This window comes from Anabrus simplex, chromosome 2, assembly GCF_040414725.1.
Source record: "Anabrus simplex isolate iqAnaSimp1 chromosome 2, ASM4041472v1, whole genome shotgun sequence".
Classification (NCBI taxonomy): domain Eukaryota; kingdom Metazoa; phylum Arthropoda; class Insecta; order Orthoptera; family Tettigoniidae; genus Anabrus; species Anabrus simplex.
This window is the reverse complement of record NC_090266.1, coordinates 725,860,204-725,877,068: the sequence shown is the minus strand read 5'-3', so window position 1 is coordinate 725,877,068 and position 16,865 is coordinate 725,860,204. Positions and strand designations below refer to the sequence as shown.

General features: G+C 37.7%; 1 protein-coding gene across 5 annotated transcripts in view; it reads left to right on the top strand.

Moving 5' to 3' along the window:
* The window catches only part of Itpr (Inositol 1,4,5,-trisphosphate receptor), a 1,013,977-nt gene that overhangs the window by 138,945 nt on the left and 858,167 nt on the right, over positions 1-16,865 (top strand). For all 5 annotated transcript variants that reach the window (XM_067141353.2, XM_067141352.2, XM_067141351.2 and 2 more), the window contains exon 12: positions 3,164-3,465. In XM_067141353.2, coding sequence (XP_066997454.1) covers positions 3,164-3,465 — 302 coding nt within the window. The remainder of the gene's footprint in view (positions 1-3,163; positions 3,466-16,865) is intronic.

The window sequence follows — 16,865 nt, the reverse complement described above, 5'->3', positions numbered from 1 at the left end:
TCCACTGCATCCATGGACTTCCCAATTATTACTAAGTAATTTTCAAAAGCTGCCTTGGTATTTTTTTTCCTCCTAAATCAGGAGTAATCTCGGAACCAAAGGTATTGGTTTTTTTTCAGTCAGTTTTGTAAGAATGAAATCAGTAGATAAATAGAAAAGAACTGGAGACTGAGGAGACTCTTGAAATACTCCCCTTCTAAGTTCAGTAGGTTCTGATATCTGACGAATGGAATGTGCTTCTATTAATTGAGTTACTGACACCGTGGTCTGAAAGCAATAACAATTGAGTCTTGCTTTTGCCTTTTAAGCTTGGTTTACTCTCTTGTCCTACTGTAATAGTTCTTCTGTCAATTTGGGCTGTATTTTTTCCAGAACAATCCACACCTTCTTACTGTAATTATCGTATATATGCAAATAATCCTCACATATTTTCAAAATTTCCCAGTGAAAAGTTCAGTTGTGTATATTATTTGCGTGAAGGTTGGTGTGTCGTGCTTGTGACATTCAGGTATCTAGAAGTTCGTATTTTTCTGCCCACTTTGTTCCCACCTCAACCGAGAAGCCTGCCACGTACCTATTGTATCGTTTGCATAGTGTCTATAAGTAGAACTGCATGTTTGGGATGGCTAGTGTGAGTTCTTGTTTTAGGTCATTCACAACTGAAGAGAAGCTCTGCATTGTTGAATTGGCGGAGCAAATTGGTAATCGTGGTGTGGGAAGAAAGTATGATGATGACAAGAGTTGCGGTACAGTATATGATAGGAGGAAAAATAAAGCTTGCCTTAACCAAATAAACAGTAACCATCCGGTATATATGGACACACAGTGAAGTTTCCAGAAATCAAGAACAGGATGTGCAAACATGTGACTGAAACAAGATGGTTTGGATATGTGGTCATAAATGAACTGTGCTGGTTGAAAGTAAGGCTAGCCATGGATGTCTTTTATATTTTTCAATGAAATAACTTCAGTTTTCGTAAGAAAGCTACAGCAATATATATCAGTGTTTATTTATGAAGGAAAGATTGTGAATTTCCACGGACTGGTACCAGTGCCAGGAGAATTCGTATTTACTCTTGCAAATTCATAATGCAGACCAGATGCTACTATATTTTGAAATGCTGCAGGATGATATCAATGAAAATTGTGATGTGACATGCTTCTTTATAATTTTCTAATTCATTGTACTGTCATATTTGTGGTTTATTATAAATATTTAACAAAGCTATACAAACACACAACGATTTTTTTTTTTTTTTTTTCAAAGTTTCTCCTCCTAAAATTAGCATGTGGAGGAGATTCACATATATATGATACTACTTTTAGAAAGTAGAGATTTAATTCATCTCTCTGTGTAATGGATTTGGGAATCCTATCTGAAACCTTATATTTTTGTTAAATCTATCTTGTGTATTTTTACATTTTTATTGCATGGTCTGTATGGCTAATTGTTATATTCTTGTCCTTGTGTGCTAATTCTAGTTTTATTTTTAAATCGTGATCTGTGTTGTCTGCAATTTAGAGCAGTAGAAAGATTTGTATGAACGTCAGGGGAATGTGTGGACCATAACACTTTACCAATGATCTGTCATCAAAATAAACTCCTTTAATGGTTTCAAAGACTTGTTTAAAATATGCCTGTCTTTCATTATCACACAACCGTTAAAGAAGATAGAGCAAGTAATTGTGTGTGTGGTACCTCTGTTATATTACAGTATCATCTTCAAATATGGACCATACAGTTACAGCACACTAAACATCAGTTTTTACATCATATGGTTGTACTTTGTGTATTAGTCAGGAATTTTCTGTGTTCCAGTGCTTATTACAGTGTTCTATGAATTAATATAACCTTCTAACTGAAATCATCCTCACTTTCCAGGTTTTAATTATGGATTGTTAAAACCATTAGCAGTGTTCTTCGAAAACCAATTATAAAAGTTCACTCTACTTCCCTTTTTCAAAGTAATTTTTGGACTATGGACACTTTGTCAGTTTCATTTTTAACGTTTTAGTTGCTGTATTATCTGAAAATTTCGGTACACCAGTTTCCTTTGTAAGAATAAAGCATTATATTAGAATATGACACTTTTGCCTAGGATTTCTGTTATTTAGATTTCTTATTCTTAATGTAATAACAAGTCTTCATACTCTATCACTGCATACAACTGATTCACCTGGGAATTTCTCTAAAAGCTGCTTAAATACCTCCTTTCACCGAACAAGTACGCCGTGTGGTTGTGGTCGTGTAGCTACAGCTTGTATTTGGGAGATAGTGGGTTTGAACCCCACTGTTGGCAGCCCTGAAGATTATTTCCGATTTCCACACCAGGCAAATGCTGGGGCTGTACCTTAATTAAGGCCATGGTCCCTTCCTTCCCATGGTCCCATCATCGCCATAAGCAGTGTAAAGAAAAAAAAAAAAACTCCTTACCTGAACTTATAACATGAAAACAATACATTAAAAATTCTCTGTTCAGGTGTAAGAAACATTTCAATAAACTTCAGTAAAATTTTCTTTTCTAATAGGGTATAATTAATGACACTATCCTGCTAGTATAGTTTAATGGCACTATAATATATAAACATAACAGAAATACTTTAGTTATACTGATCTTTTAACAGCAGACTTAGTCATAATTATACAAAGACAAACTGCGGCTGACTGCTCATATTCGGCAATTGGGGTACAAATAGAATTTTGGTTAAATCTACCAATCTGTTACCAGTTATGTTAACTACTCTACCAGATTAAAAATCCTTTGGGAATGTCAGACTATTACCAAAGGATGCCAATGCTGTGAGATTCATTGCTACATTTGGTTCTGTGTGTTATGAAATTTATGTTTGTTAATTCACAATTTTGTTGTGGCTCTTGCACGAATGGTGTGTTACATGATACTTTTGAATTATTGCACTTTAATTAGCTGAACTCAATATTTTCAAATTCTCTGGAGGGAAATTGAATGTTTTATAACTCCCTCAAGTAACCTAAGGTTTTAAATTTTTCTTCAAAAGATGTTACTCTGATCATAATTTTGGGGACATTTTAGCTGCAGATGGAGTGAAAGAATATGGAAAAAGTGCTAAAATCAGTAGAATTGCAAATAATTTTCTTTCAGTCTCGTTCTGTTTTTCTAACATTTTCAATTTCTTATTTCAGGAGTATATTGCCAAACACTTCGGTTTTATGCAGAAGCAAATTGGCTATGACATATTAGCTGAGGACACAATAACGGCATTGTTGCATAACAACCGGAAACTTCTTGAAAAGCATATAACTGCTGCTGAGATAGAAACTTTTGTGGGGTTGGTTCGCAAGAACATGCACAACTGGGAATCTAGATTTCTGGATTATCTATCTGATTTGTGTATTTCTAATAAGAAAGCGATAGCTGTTACTCAAGAACTCATTTGCAAAAGTGTGCTAAGTGCCAAGAATTCTGACATTCTTCTTGAGACCAGGTAAGCTTTCATCACTACCAGATTTTTTTAACATAATTTCGTGGCATCAGAATATGTGCTAAGGAAAATTACATTAGTCTTATCTCTTTGAAATTTCTTCTTGGTGACTTTGTTCTTAACATTGTTTGAAAATATTACTATGTGGGAAATGTTTTGTAGATATCAAGGGACGGCTGGCGTATGAAAGTTTTTAAGCTTAAAGTTCTGTTGAGTTGGAAGTAAATTCCAAGTCATCAGACACTGTCTTTAATGGCACATTAAGATATATTTAATTTTGCATTGAAGAATATTTAAAATAATTCTTTATTTTCTAAAGTAATCACCAATGAGATATTCAAGTACTTCATCTCTTTTTCACCCACTTCACACCACTTCTCTCCAATAGCACAGTTTTCACTTTTAAAAAAAAGCATACATCTCTCAGTAAATCAAATAAATACTTATTCATGACTAGAGATGGGAATTATAGGCACGAACAGGTTAGAATGCAAAGTATTTAATGAAGGCGCAAGTGTTTTCTACCTGCATGATGGTTCTGTGGTGAGATTTGCATAAATATTAGCGATCTGAACTATCAGAACCCCTAAAATTTATGCAACTCACCTACATAGCTGTAATGCGGTAAGCTTATACTTGCGCCTTGCTCAGATACGTTTGCATTCTAACCTGTTCGTGCCTATAATTATCATTTCTATTCATGACTGTCTAATAAGAATGATTATAAAATTTTCTGTTGTCCCCTTTTATATCAAAATTTGGAAATGTTGTGGGAGTATTAAGCACATGATATTTTTAATAATATTTTGTCCATAGAGAGATTCCATTGGTTTAATTACATTTTGATTTTACCAAATTATCAAAGAGTTATCTCAGTAACTGCTAACATTTTTGGCAGTAATCTATAGCCCTTAATTGTTGAATTGCATTTGTTGACAGATATCTATGTTGAGTTTGTTCTTAATGTTGCAACAATTAGACTGTTGCAGCATTCATTAATATTTTCCTAACTTCCCATTGTACATTCGCTTGCAGCTAAATCAAAACTAGAAAATTAAGTTTCTAAGAATTCTTATTTTACATCTTCGGAATTTCCAGTCTTTTATATAGAAATATAATATGTGGGAGCCATTTCATGAGTTACAACAATTGTGTTATATTATCTGATAAAGCTGCAGCGCGGGAAAACCACAGTGTGGGTTGGAAAGCCAAGGCAATGTGTGTCCCAATACTAGCATCAAGTGAGTCAGTGTAGAGGAGCTAATGGCAAGGGTGAATGGAATGGTACACACATACAACGCAGTGTTTAGTATTTTATTATGATCAGACTGAGAACAGACGTGCATTACGAACAGCTAAAGAGCTGTCCAGGCCAAAAACACATTATTGCTAATGATGGAGAACTCGTTGAATATCATTTTCGGTGTTGGTTGCATCATGCATAACCTGTCGCCGATATGTCGTTATGTCTGCAAAGCGCATCCCATGCAACAGCTTCTTTTGGAGTGAGATCAAAGTTGCATGGACTGAAATCTGCTAAATGGGGTGGGTTTTCTCATCAGGACGCTGTATAAGTTCCCTGTTGGGAACCACGGTGTGGGCTGTAGCGTTATTATGGTAGAGTTTGGGTTGTCCAGGAGTTTCAGATGTTTCTGCCAAAGTGTACAATAGGGATGGCTCACCAGAAATGTGCGGTAGTACAGTCTTTGACTCTGTAGCCCTCAAACAGGTTGACACCCGGGAACACCTTGGCTCTCATACATCAAAATTTGCTGGACCTTTGTGTGCAATGGATTCTGTTGCATCTTGTGTGTCTTTGTCGTGATGCCGGATGATGCTATTCAGCTGACTAAGGCTTCAGTTCTAGTTTGTAAGCTTATGTCCAGGTTTCATCATTTGCAGTGATATGATTGAGCATGTTGTTTCCATCACATCCTCTTTGGAAGCCTGCCTTCCATTGTGCAACAGCTCAGCATGGCAACTTGTTATCACCCACAGCTTCTTGAAGCTCTGTATGACACTGATGGGCATTTTTGCCACGGAGAACTGCTATTTTCTTGTCTGACTCTTCTACTTTACTTGCATACATCAAAGCATGGCTGAACGCACATGGACTGCGCATCAGCCACTGGTACCTAGCCACCTATTCCCACAGGTGCAATCTGTTAGTTACCTGTGATAGTACATGCCACAGAGTTTTCAGTGCAGTTAATACTGTCCTTATTTTGCTGCCACATATTCGGACAATACAACACTGACCGGGTGAGTTGGCCATGCGGGGCACGCAGCTGTGAGCTTGCACCTGGGAGATAGTGGGTTCGAGCCCCACTGTCTGCAGCCCTGAAGATGGTTTTCTGTGGTTTCCCATTTTCACACCAGGCAAATGCTGGGGCTGTTCCTTAATTAAGTCCATGGCTGCTTCCTTTGCACTCCTAGCCCTTTCCTATCCAATCGTCGCCATAAAACCTATCTGTGTCGGTGCGATGTTAAGCCAATTGTTTAAAAAAAAAGATACGGTATAACACTGTTGCCATGACTTATGACAAGTATGACAAACTGAGCCATAGGTAGCGTTGGCGACAACTGTGCCCAGACTGTTCTACCATGACTGGTTTGGTAGACAGTTCTCCCGTATCTTGCACATCTTATTGAAAGGTGGAACAGGGTCACATTGTTGTGTCCACTGCCTTTAAATCTATATAGAACCAAACATTCAAGGAACTGTCAAGTCAAAACAATTGTAACAGGAAGAGTATAATCACAATAGATGCGAGTGGAAAATGAAGTTTCATGTTTGATTTATTTTGTTATAAAATAATATGGCATATGGCTTTTAGTACCGGTAGTGTCCGAGGACATATTCAGCTCGCCAGGCGCAGGTCTTTGATGCTCGTAGGCAAGCTGCACGTCGTGATGAGGATGAAATGATGATGAAGACGACGATGCATATATACAGCCACGTGCCAGCGGAATTAACCAATGGTGGTTAAAATTCCCGACCCTGTTGGGTATCATACCTGTGACCCCTGTGACCGTAGGCCAGCACGTTAACCATTTAGCCATGGAGCCGACTATTTTGTTATATATTCATTTTTATAAGGTCTATGTATTTATTGGATCTATCTATCTCTCCTACCTATATGTCTATATCTATCTATCTATCTATCTATCTATCTATCTATCTATCTATCTATCTACCTACCTACCTACCTACCTACCTACCTACCTATCAATATACACCTACGTTTTCTATGACCAGACTCAGAATTGAAGTAAAATCTTGCTTGTGATTATTGAAGGTCACTTATTTATTATTCATTTTATTTTAAGGAAACATAAGTAAATGTCAAACATTTCCTTGTGAATGTGCATTAAATGAAATACTTATTCCTTCTTTTTCATTTTGGCCATCTAAGGAACTTGAAAAGTAAGCTTGTGCATTTATTTGGACCCTTCTTTTCATAATTTCCAATAGTGCTCCACCCTTTCACTTTGCTGTTGCCTCCTCTCTTGTGTCCAGATATGATTACCTTTGCCCTTCTCCTTCCCCTGGAAACCCTTGAAGTTTTGTAATAATCTTCTGAAAGCTGTTCTCTCTTGTCATCTATTATTCCAAACTCTGTCTTTTTTTTTTTTTTTTAACTCCTTGGTTGCCATTCTTGCGCTTGTAAACATGGTTAAACACTCATTTTGTCAATCTACTGTTATCCATCCTCACTATGTGATCAAAAATTTTTATTCTCCTCTTTCTGATCATGTCTGACATTCTTTCATTTACTTCGTCCTTGTATAGATCTTTATTCCTCCTATGTCTAACTCTCCTTCCTCCGCTGTCAATGGTCCACAGATTTTTCTCAATATTTTCTTCCTCTCTATTTCACTGGTTTTCATAGAGAACTTGCATTTTGTGGCATACAGACCCTTTGCTTTGATTATTGTGATGTGATTTTAGTTTTCCTTGAGAGATTCTTCTTATTGTAGGTGTCTTGAGTCAGTTGATATGCTAGTTCCAGTTTTCTTGCTCTTGATATGTTTGCTTCCATATTGAGCTCGTTAATCTGAATTATTTCACCTAGGCATTTGATTTTATTAACCTTGTTGATTTTTCCGTAATCTGTTCTTAGTGCTGTGGGTGAATCTCCAATATTGGTCATGAATTCATTCTTCTCAAAAGGTATTGGAGTCCAACTTTTCCTGTTATTTCTTTCATAAGGTTGATTTGTTCTAAGGCAGTCTCTATACTTTTAGAGAGGATTGTATGTCTTCAGCAAAGGCCAAACAGTTTACACTAATACCTTCGAGCTTTGAACGTAATCTTGTCTCATGATGGAGTCCCCTTTTTTTGAGTCTTTCTTCTCATATTGTTATTAGCTTTTCCAGGACACTATCGAAAAGAATCGGGGAAAACCGATCTCCCTCCCTGACACCGGTTTTAATTTCAGATTCATCTGAGATCTGTTACGACCGTTCTACGACATCTTACCTTCTGCCATCTGTTGCATTCTACTGCTCGCTCGCCCAGCTGTTTACTGACTGGCTTGTTCTCCGGCACTGCTCTTGCTGCCTGGCTGTGACATCACACCTACGTGATCTTCGTCGAGTAACTTCTCGAATCTCTTCACTTCGTATATAAGCAAGCCATTCCTTTGTTTCGAAGGTCAGACATTTAGTGCATATTAACTCAAGTGGAGAGAGCAAACTGTTCGCTGGCGGCTGGCCCGTAGCGATGTTTTATTTCCTTTTAATTGGTGAATAGCTGCATCGTGCTTCAACAGACTGGGTGAGCAAAATTTTATAAGTTGTTGTGGTCCTTCGTTCTTTTAAATCAAGAATTGAACTTTGAATGATTGATCATTTTGTGGCTTCTTGGTCTCCATGGTAAAAGAGTCCTTCTGACTGAAAATCTTAATCAATTTCGTAACTTTAAAAGACTAATTGTGCTTGGACGAATGATAGAAGTGACCTTTTGGACATTTTCTACAGGCCCGAGTGGTCGCTTACATCGCCGAAGTAATAGTGTTTAAGCAGCCTGGAAGGATTCCCCCCTCCTCTCCTCTTTTCTTTCCTTTCGTACTCACTTTGTCTCCTTTTTCTTTCCTTTATTCCGATATTGAGTAATGTAATTCTCTTTTCTCCCAATGTTTTTTAGCTTTCTTTCCCTCTTTGAGGTTTCAAATAAAGATTGTAAGAGTGGCCTTTAATTTGTATGGTGAAGCGTACTAATCCCCCCTTTTTATTGGAAGTCGTGTAATATATTAGGTACTAATTGTGTTTTCTCTTTTGAATACGGGTCTTCAGCTTTAGCTGAATATTATAACTGGTATCCCCAAGAATTCTTAATCATTATTTGTCTCGATTGTATTCTGGTTGTCAAGTGGGCTTGAGCCCTTATCATATGTTTGTATTTCCTATCCTTCAACTGATTTATATATTACCTGTTCTAGTCATTTATGCTTAAAATATAGCTTGTCTTAAATTGATTCTTCACTCTTGTATTTGGTTCGATGTATGTATCCTCTGTCCTCTCACTCCTTGCTTATTCTTTTTTTTGAACTCGGTACCTACCACGGACAGCCCTCTCGGTTAGCCCGCTAAGCTTCCGCTGCCTCTGTCGATTGGATAAAGCTAAGCCCGATATACTAATTTCTCTTGGTGTCGTCCCAGTTTATTGAGGTGACGGGCATATGCCTTTCAGTGGTTTAACAAGTTTCCACCAGTGAAGCAATATTTGCTCGCCTCAAGTGTTTAGCGGCCCTCATACTGACCCAATACGCCACAGAGCTCGCCTATAAATTTCACCCTGGATGTTGTTATAGTGGGTGTCTGGCTAATTGTATTGATTGATTTTGTGTCAACTCCAAATTCTACTAAAGTGTTCAGTACCAAAACTCATTGAACTGAACGGAGGGAGTTGGCCGTGCGGTTAGGAGCACGCAGGTGTGAGCTTTTGAGATAGTGGGTTTGTAACCCACTGTTGGCAGCCCTGAAGATGGTTTTCCATGGTTTCTCACTTTCATACCAGGCAATGAGTTGTACCTTAATTAAGGCCACGACTACTTCCTTCCCACTCCTAGCTCTTTCCTATCCCATCGTCGCCATAAGACAATCTGTGTTGGTACGACGTAAAGCAGCTTTTAAAAGAAGTAAAAAACACAATGGTTCCACCTGATCAATATTGTTTATTTGCCTAAGGCAAATTAAAACTGTAGAACATGCTTAGTCTACTTTGTAGACATCTACTTTATAGTTTAGGCATATTGTATAGTTAATGACACATTCTTACTATCTTTATGTTGAAATCGACGTTAAAAACATAAAAGTTTTTTAACTTAATTATACAAAAAATTACGTGTCATGGAAAAGAATGGGGGAGGGTGCGTTCATGGATGGGAACGGAATATGGTACATTAACTAATTCTCATTAAAATATCTTGTTAATAGAAATAGCTTAAGGCTATAAAGTTTGCCATTGTCACTGATCATGTGCTATGTAAAAATTTCTTGATAAAATCTTTGTGTTGAAAGTTAGAAAGTTCATTTTGTTCCGTATTGAACTGGGATTACAGTAAAATGAAAATGTTAAAGGTCCACCTTTTCAATACCATGAATGTTTATTGCTGTGAGTATATATCACATAACGTTTAAAGAAGATTGGTACTAGTTTCGACGCTCATTGCGCGTCATCATCAGCCAACGAATCAATTGAGCAAAATACAACTTATCAAATAGCAATATATAACACATGATAGCACCTACAAGACAAATGTTAAACTATGACTAGTTAAATTCTAAAACACATGACAGCAAATACAAGGATTAATGTTAAAAGTTAAATTGTAACAAGTTAAAACAGTGAAAGTAAATCAGTGAAGGTAACACAATTGTTAGGGTATGATACATGAGAAAATAGTCCAGCTTGAGGTTTGTAGAACAGAAGGTTTATCTATATATAACACTTGAATGCACCTACTAAGGCAAATTTTAAACGTAACGTTGAAATGATGAGGGTATGGTGCGTATGACCATCTAAAACACATGACAGCACCTATAAAGTCACTGTTAGATTATAACCAGTTGAAATGATGAGGTGCGTCTGACCGTAAAATATAAAAAATTTTAGAAGTTATCCCAGTTGTTGAGTCTTGATAAACCAGCTTGAGGTGCATAGGTCATAAGGTAACATATGTTATCAGTGAGAAGAATAAACCTGGTTCTCTTAAGTTGCGGTAATTGACAGGCTTAATTTAGGTGGTTTCGAAGCCAACAATGTGGTCGTGTGAAGATCATAATATGAATCAACGTCACGATTCCCAGTTCAGTATGGAAAAGTGGAGACTTGGCGAAAATATTGAAAAGTCAAATTAGGCATGATATAAATGGACATAGCCAAAAGAAAGATAAGGTAAAAGAGGCAAACTCACCTTGAGCAGCGTGATGGCATAGATGTTGGAAGGAGAGGAGCTGGGCTAATGAAGAGAGCAATAATGGCGGCCGAGTAGCAGAGGGGAAGGGAGAGTGAGGGGAGGGGCAGGGGAAAGCTCAGCTTTAGCTCCTCCTCTTTCCCCTTCCCCTCCCCTCACTCTCCCTTCCCCTCTGCTACTCGGCCGCCATTATTGCTCTCTTCATTAGCCCAGCTCCTCTCCTTCCAACATCTGTGCCATCACGCCGCTCAAGGTGAGTTCGCCTCTTTTCCCTTATCTTTTCTTTTGGCTATGTACATTTATATCATGCCTAATTTGGCTTTCAGTCTTTTGGTCAGGTCTCCACGTTTCCATACTGAACTGGGAATCGTGACGTTGATTCATATTATGATCTTCACACGACCACATTGTTGGCTTCGAAACCACCTGAATTAAGCCTGTCAATTACCACAACTTAAGAGAACCAGGTTTATTCTTCTTACTGATAACATATGTTACCTTATGACCTATGCACCTCAAGCTGGTTTATCAAGACTCAACAACTGGGATAACTTCTAAAAAATTTTATATTTTACGGTCAGACGCACCTCATCATTTCAACAGGACAGTCACAAGATTTTTCAACAGGACAATGGCAACATTAGAAACTCCCTTTTACACTTAGTGTATTGTAGCTAGATTTGCTACAAAGATTTTACAGTCCTGTATTAAATGGTGGCTTACAACCTGTTCTGAAATCAGGAAGAAATGAAAATGTATAAACACGTGTGTATGAAGAAATTATTTGCGTGAGTGACTGTTGTAATATTAAGATGTGATTTACCTTCTGATTTCCCTGAGTTGCTTATCTAATATATTTTCAAGGAGTGGTTTCATGGTCCGTGCCCTAGCTCTCTGCCTTTTGTTGTACTGGTGTGTACGCACAAAATCTCCTTCCTTACAGTAGCAACATGGGGAAGCAGAGGAGGGGGAGGGCATTTGTTTAGCTCTCTCATTATTTTTTACTACTTACGGGGAGGGGACGTCATGTTGTGACCACCGCCGTTCTAACTTAATATCATTTGCTGCAAATTTGCATTTCATTCCCAAATCTCTCAAATGAAGTAAAAGACTGTCATACAAAGGATTTTTATGCTCCATAATATCATACAAATTATCTTTATTAAAAAGTTGATCTAAATGCATGTCGAAACTCTCATAATTATTCATTGGCCTGCCCTTAATTCAGTGTTTTTATCATTTCGAGAACTTGCTCAATACTAATGAATTTATGGCCTCTTGCGTTTTCATGAGTTCCTATTGCTGGAAGCCTGTTATGCCTTATTGTATTGACATGCTCCAAGTATCTAATCATGAAACTGCATCCAGACTGCCCAGTGTGTGTTTTTTTACACTGTGAGCACATTGTGTAGATTCCTGAGTTGTGAAATTTTTCATTCTTAGAAAAATCAATCGAATTGTGATTGAAAAACCTAGCCTATGTTTTGTATTGTTGGTCGAAAACAGAACTTTATAATTATGCTTATTAAACAGGTTTGTTAACGTGTGTCTCCTGGGATTATTGTAAGTGAATTTCACATACTTCTCGATTGGTTTTGATGATAACACTTTTAGAGCCCTTAATGCAAACCATATTGTCTCTTTTTCAAGTCCCTTTGAAAACACTAATGATTTTAGTTGATACATTATAACCTAGTTGACGTCTTTCAGTCATGCATTTATAATGCCATTCTTCGATTTCAGGAAACTATGCACTCTGCCCTCGGAAAGCTCTACGATCACCGTTACTTTTTAATAACATTTCCTTCTTCTTCCTCCAGTCATGAATACATGATTCATCAATATCATATTTTCTGCTGGAAGCACAATTTCTGATAGTTTCAGCATCCATTACAACGTTGAGTTTCTCACTCACAGTAAATGACGGTAAACACTTTTGAATTCATCAGTTGTTATCAATGATGCTTCTTCACTCAGAACACAAAATATTAATCAGCAGCCACACCATGTGGTTCCAGTAACACAGAAGTGAGTGTCGGAGCGAGATTTTAGCCTTTGCCAAGCTGCGTGACAAGAAACCGCTGTTGCCACGTTGACGGGTCTTCAGAACAATGTACAATGAGACCATGATACGCAAGACTTAAATATGACCTGCACCCAAATTTAAGGAGCAATATTTCTATAAAACAAGTGCGGTTGGTATTCAGGATTACACAGTATTTATTTTTTCACCGCATAGCTGCTATTGGACAAGAAAACTTCCATATTTTATACAAAATGAAAGTAAAGTTCTTGTATTTGCATGGGTGGTTGCACAATGCAATGAAAATTAGGACAATCATTGCCTTGGAAACTTCAAGAGGAAGAACTGTGATTCATTTAGCACAAATCCCAAATTAATGAGATGATTAGTTCATGAGAAAGTGTGTGTCTACTTGGGTGTGTTTCGTCATCCTTTTCTTGGTCACGCATACCATGGGCTCTCATTCCTTATGTTATGTGTCCGCTCTCACTTCGCTCAGTTAAATCTCATGAGGTGCTGTATTGTCTGATATATTGGAACTTAATGACTTCTTCACTTTCATTCAAACTGCAGCGTGCCATGCTCCCATACCATGCAATATCGTATCTTCAGGTGACAGCAAGCCAAGTAATTAAAGGTCGTAAGAGGTTTGAAGGCAATGAAAGAATTATATGAATCCTCTCCAGATCATGTCATCATGCGTTTCAGAGGAAGGATGGTGATTTCAATATCTATCGGTCACTGCTGATATGCATCTAGGAAGCAGGAATGAGCTCGTTAGGGGCTGAAGAGGGATGGATGTAGAGGAACTAGATTTAATGAGAGGGGGAGCCTATCTATTGGAATATGGCAGTGTATGATGTGGAGATTGTCCTTGTCCTTGTCTCCTGTTTCTATCAATCCCTCTTCCCACACTGACCTGCCATTTTGTTCATCCTATTATTTGTTTATTTTCTTGTTCCTGTCTCTCTCTCTGTATGGCTTAATTTGACACTTGTTCGTTTCTTTCCAGTACTTATCTTTGAATATACTGTATTCCACTTCATGAATTGTGAGGAGTTTGTTTACAGATGTCAATAGTTCTACATAGTTTGCTGTTAATATGGTTTGTTGTTACTCATAAATTACAGCATGATATACTTGTGCAATCCCTGAGGCATATCTACACTTGGTAGGGTTACCCAGATGTGGGAAGTAAAAGTTGTTTTCTGCTGTCTCTAATGTGAAAGGTGATTTTAATTAATTTCAGCGTGCTAAATTGAATGCTGATGTTCATTTTTCCCTGTCAGATAAGGTTTTGAGTCTAGGCTGAGCGGCTCAGACGGTTGAGGTGCTGGGCTTCTGACTCCAACTTGGCAGATACGATCCTGGTTCAGTCTGGTGGTATTTGAAGGTGCTCAGATACAGCAGCTTCATGTCGGTAGATTTGCTGGCACGTCAAACAACTCCTGCCGGACAAAATTCTGGCACCTCGGCGTATCAAAAAAGTGTCAAAGTAGTTACTGGAACGTGAAGACATTATTATTATTATTATTATTATTATTATTATTATTATTATTATTATTATTATTATTATTATTATTATTATTATTACTCCGCTATGCTGGTTGCAAGCCCGGGACCTCATCCCGCAAGTGATGAGGAAGGAGGAGTATAAACCTCGTTAAAAAACCAGGGTTGATCTGGATCCGGATGGTAGCACCCTTTTATAGAGCCCCTACCTACGGTTACAGGTAGAGAGGACCAACGGCGTGAAGGGTGGATGAAGATATGTCCCAACAGCTGGTGGTGGAAGCAGTGCTATCAGTATCAGCTCAGTGCAGGACTAAAAGGTGTCTACTGGACTGTGGCTGAAAATTTACTGGCATGGTCAGGAAGACTTAAATGGCAGTAAAACTGATGTGGAGGGCAACGGGAAACCACGACATCATTTTTCCTAGTATAGCAACCATGGGTAGTACGAATTGTAACTTAGATACTACTGATCATGGTACTCGGACCCCAAGATACGGCAGGGGAGTAACTGAGGTATCCCAGGTCGTCAGTAAGCGAAAACCTCAGAAGTTTGGAGAAGAGATTAAAATAGGGACATGGAATACGAGAACAATACTAAGAGCAGGAAGACTAGAAGAACTCAGACTAATTATGGATGAAAACAAAATAGACATCTTGGGATTATGTGAAACTAGATGGCCTGGCAAAGGTGATTTCCACAGTGACACATTCAGAATTGTGTACAATGGAAATGAAAATGGTGGACAATATGGAGTAGCTGTAATATTAGGAAAGAAGTGGACAAACAACGTTGCTAAACACATACCATGTCGATGATAGAATAATGATGGTGAAAATAGCTGCCAAACCAACAGATATTGTAATAATACAGGTATGCTTCCCTGCTACTGGACATGATGATGAGGAAATGTATAATAAAATAGAAGATATAATTAAAAATAAACAATAACAAAGATAACATAATCATAATGGGAGACTTCAGTGCTGTGGTTGGCAGCAATATTACTAAAAAAGTTGCTGGGAGATTCGGTCTGGGACGAACAAATGATAAGAGGAGAACGTATGATAGACTTCTGTGAAGAACGGGACATGATCATAATGAACACTGTATTTGACATGCCTAATAGAAGACGTTGTACATGGAAGGATTTCGGAGATAATAACAGATACCAAATTGACTACATTCTAGTTAAGAGAAGGTACAGAAATCATGGAACGTCATGCCATAGCTACCCTGGCTTGGACATCGACAGTGACCATATCCCAGTATTAACAAAATGTCGAATTAGGCTAAAGAAGTTCAGGAAACCAAGAAGCAAGAAATGGAATCTAGAGAAGTTAAATGAAACATTAACACAAGTAGCACTCAAGACAGACATGATCATATACAACAACAACAACAACAACAAAACAGATTGGGACGCTGTCAAAACTTCTTTCAACGGCAGCAGATGAAGTACTAGGAAAAAAGACGCTTGAACCCAGGAAGAACTGGATGACTGAAGAAATACTAAATCTCATTCAGGAAAGAAATAAAGAACACTGGAAAAATACTCCAGAAGGTATGATAAACTATAAGAAACTAAAAAAACCTGGTTACACAGAAGTGCCGAGAGGCAAAAGAAATATTGTTGGATGACATTTGTAAAAGCATAGAACATGATATGAAAATTGGAAATGCTGACAGAACATTCAATCAAGTAAAAAGATTGCAATTCAAGGCTAAAATTAAATCCAGTATAATAAAAGATAAGGAAAGAAATCTGTTAATAGAAGATAGGAGGTAATGAAGAGATGGAAAGAGTATTTGGAGGATCTATATAATGGAGAAGAAATTTACAATGTACATGAGTACATCATAAAACAAGAACAGGTTTCCCAAGTTGAACTAGGTCCTCCCATAGTGAGAAGTGAATTTGAAACAGCACTGCAACAGCTGAAAAAGAAATAGGCTCCTGGACCAAACTGCCTGCTGAATTATGGAAACATTCTGAAAAAAGCTGAAGGATGAACTCTTTAAAATCACCAAGTACTGCTATGAAAACAGAGATATGCCAGAGGATTTTGTAGAAAGCAAGGCAGTACTTCTTCACAAAAAAAGGGGATTCAACAGAATTTTCCAATTACAGAATACTAAGCCTTGTTTCACATGCAGCAGAAATATTCACATGCATAGTAAAATACAGAATCAAAATGAAAATTGAGCAGAATCTAGATTATGATCTGTTTGGGCTCAGGGAAGGAGTAGGAACAAGAGAATCTATTATATCACTTAAAACCATCTTGGAAAGAAGACTAGAGCTTAACAGAAATACATATATAGCTTTTGTAGACCTGGAAAAAGCTTTTGACAATGTTCAGTGGAAAAGACTGTTCAGAATTATGAAGGATATTCATTTGGACTGGAAAGGCAGAAAAGCAATACTAAACCTCTACATCAATCT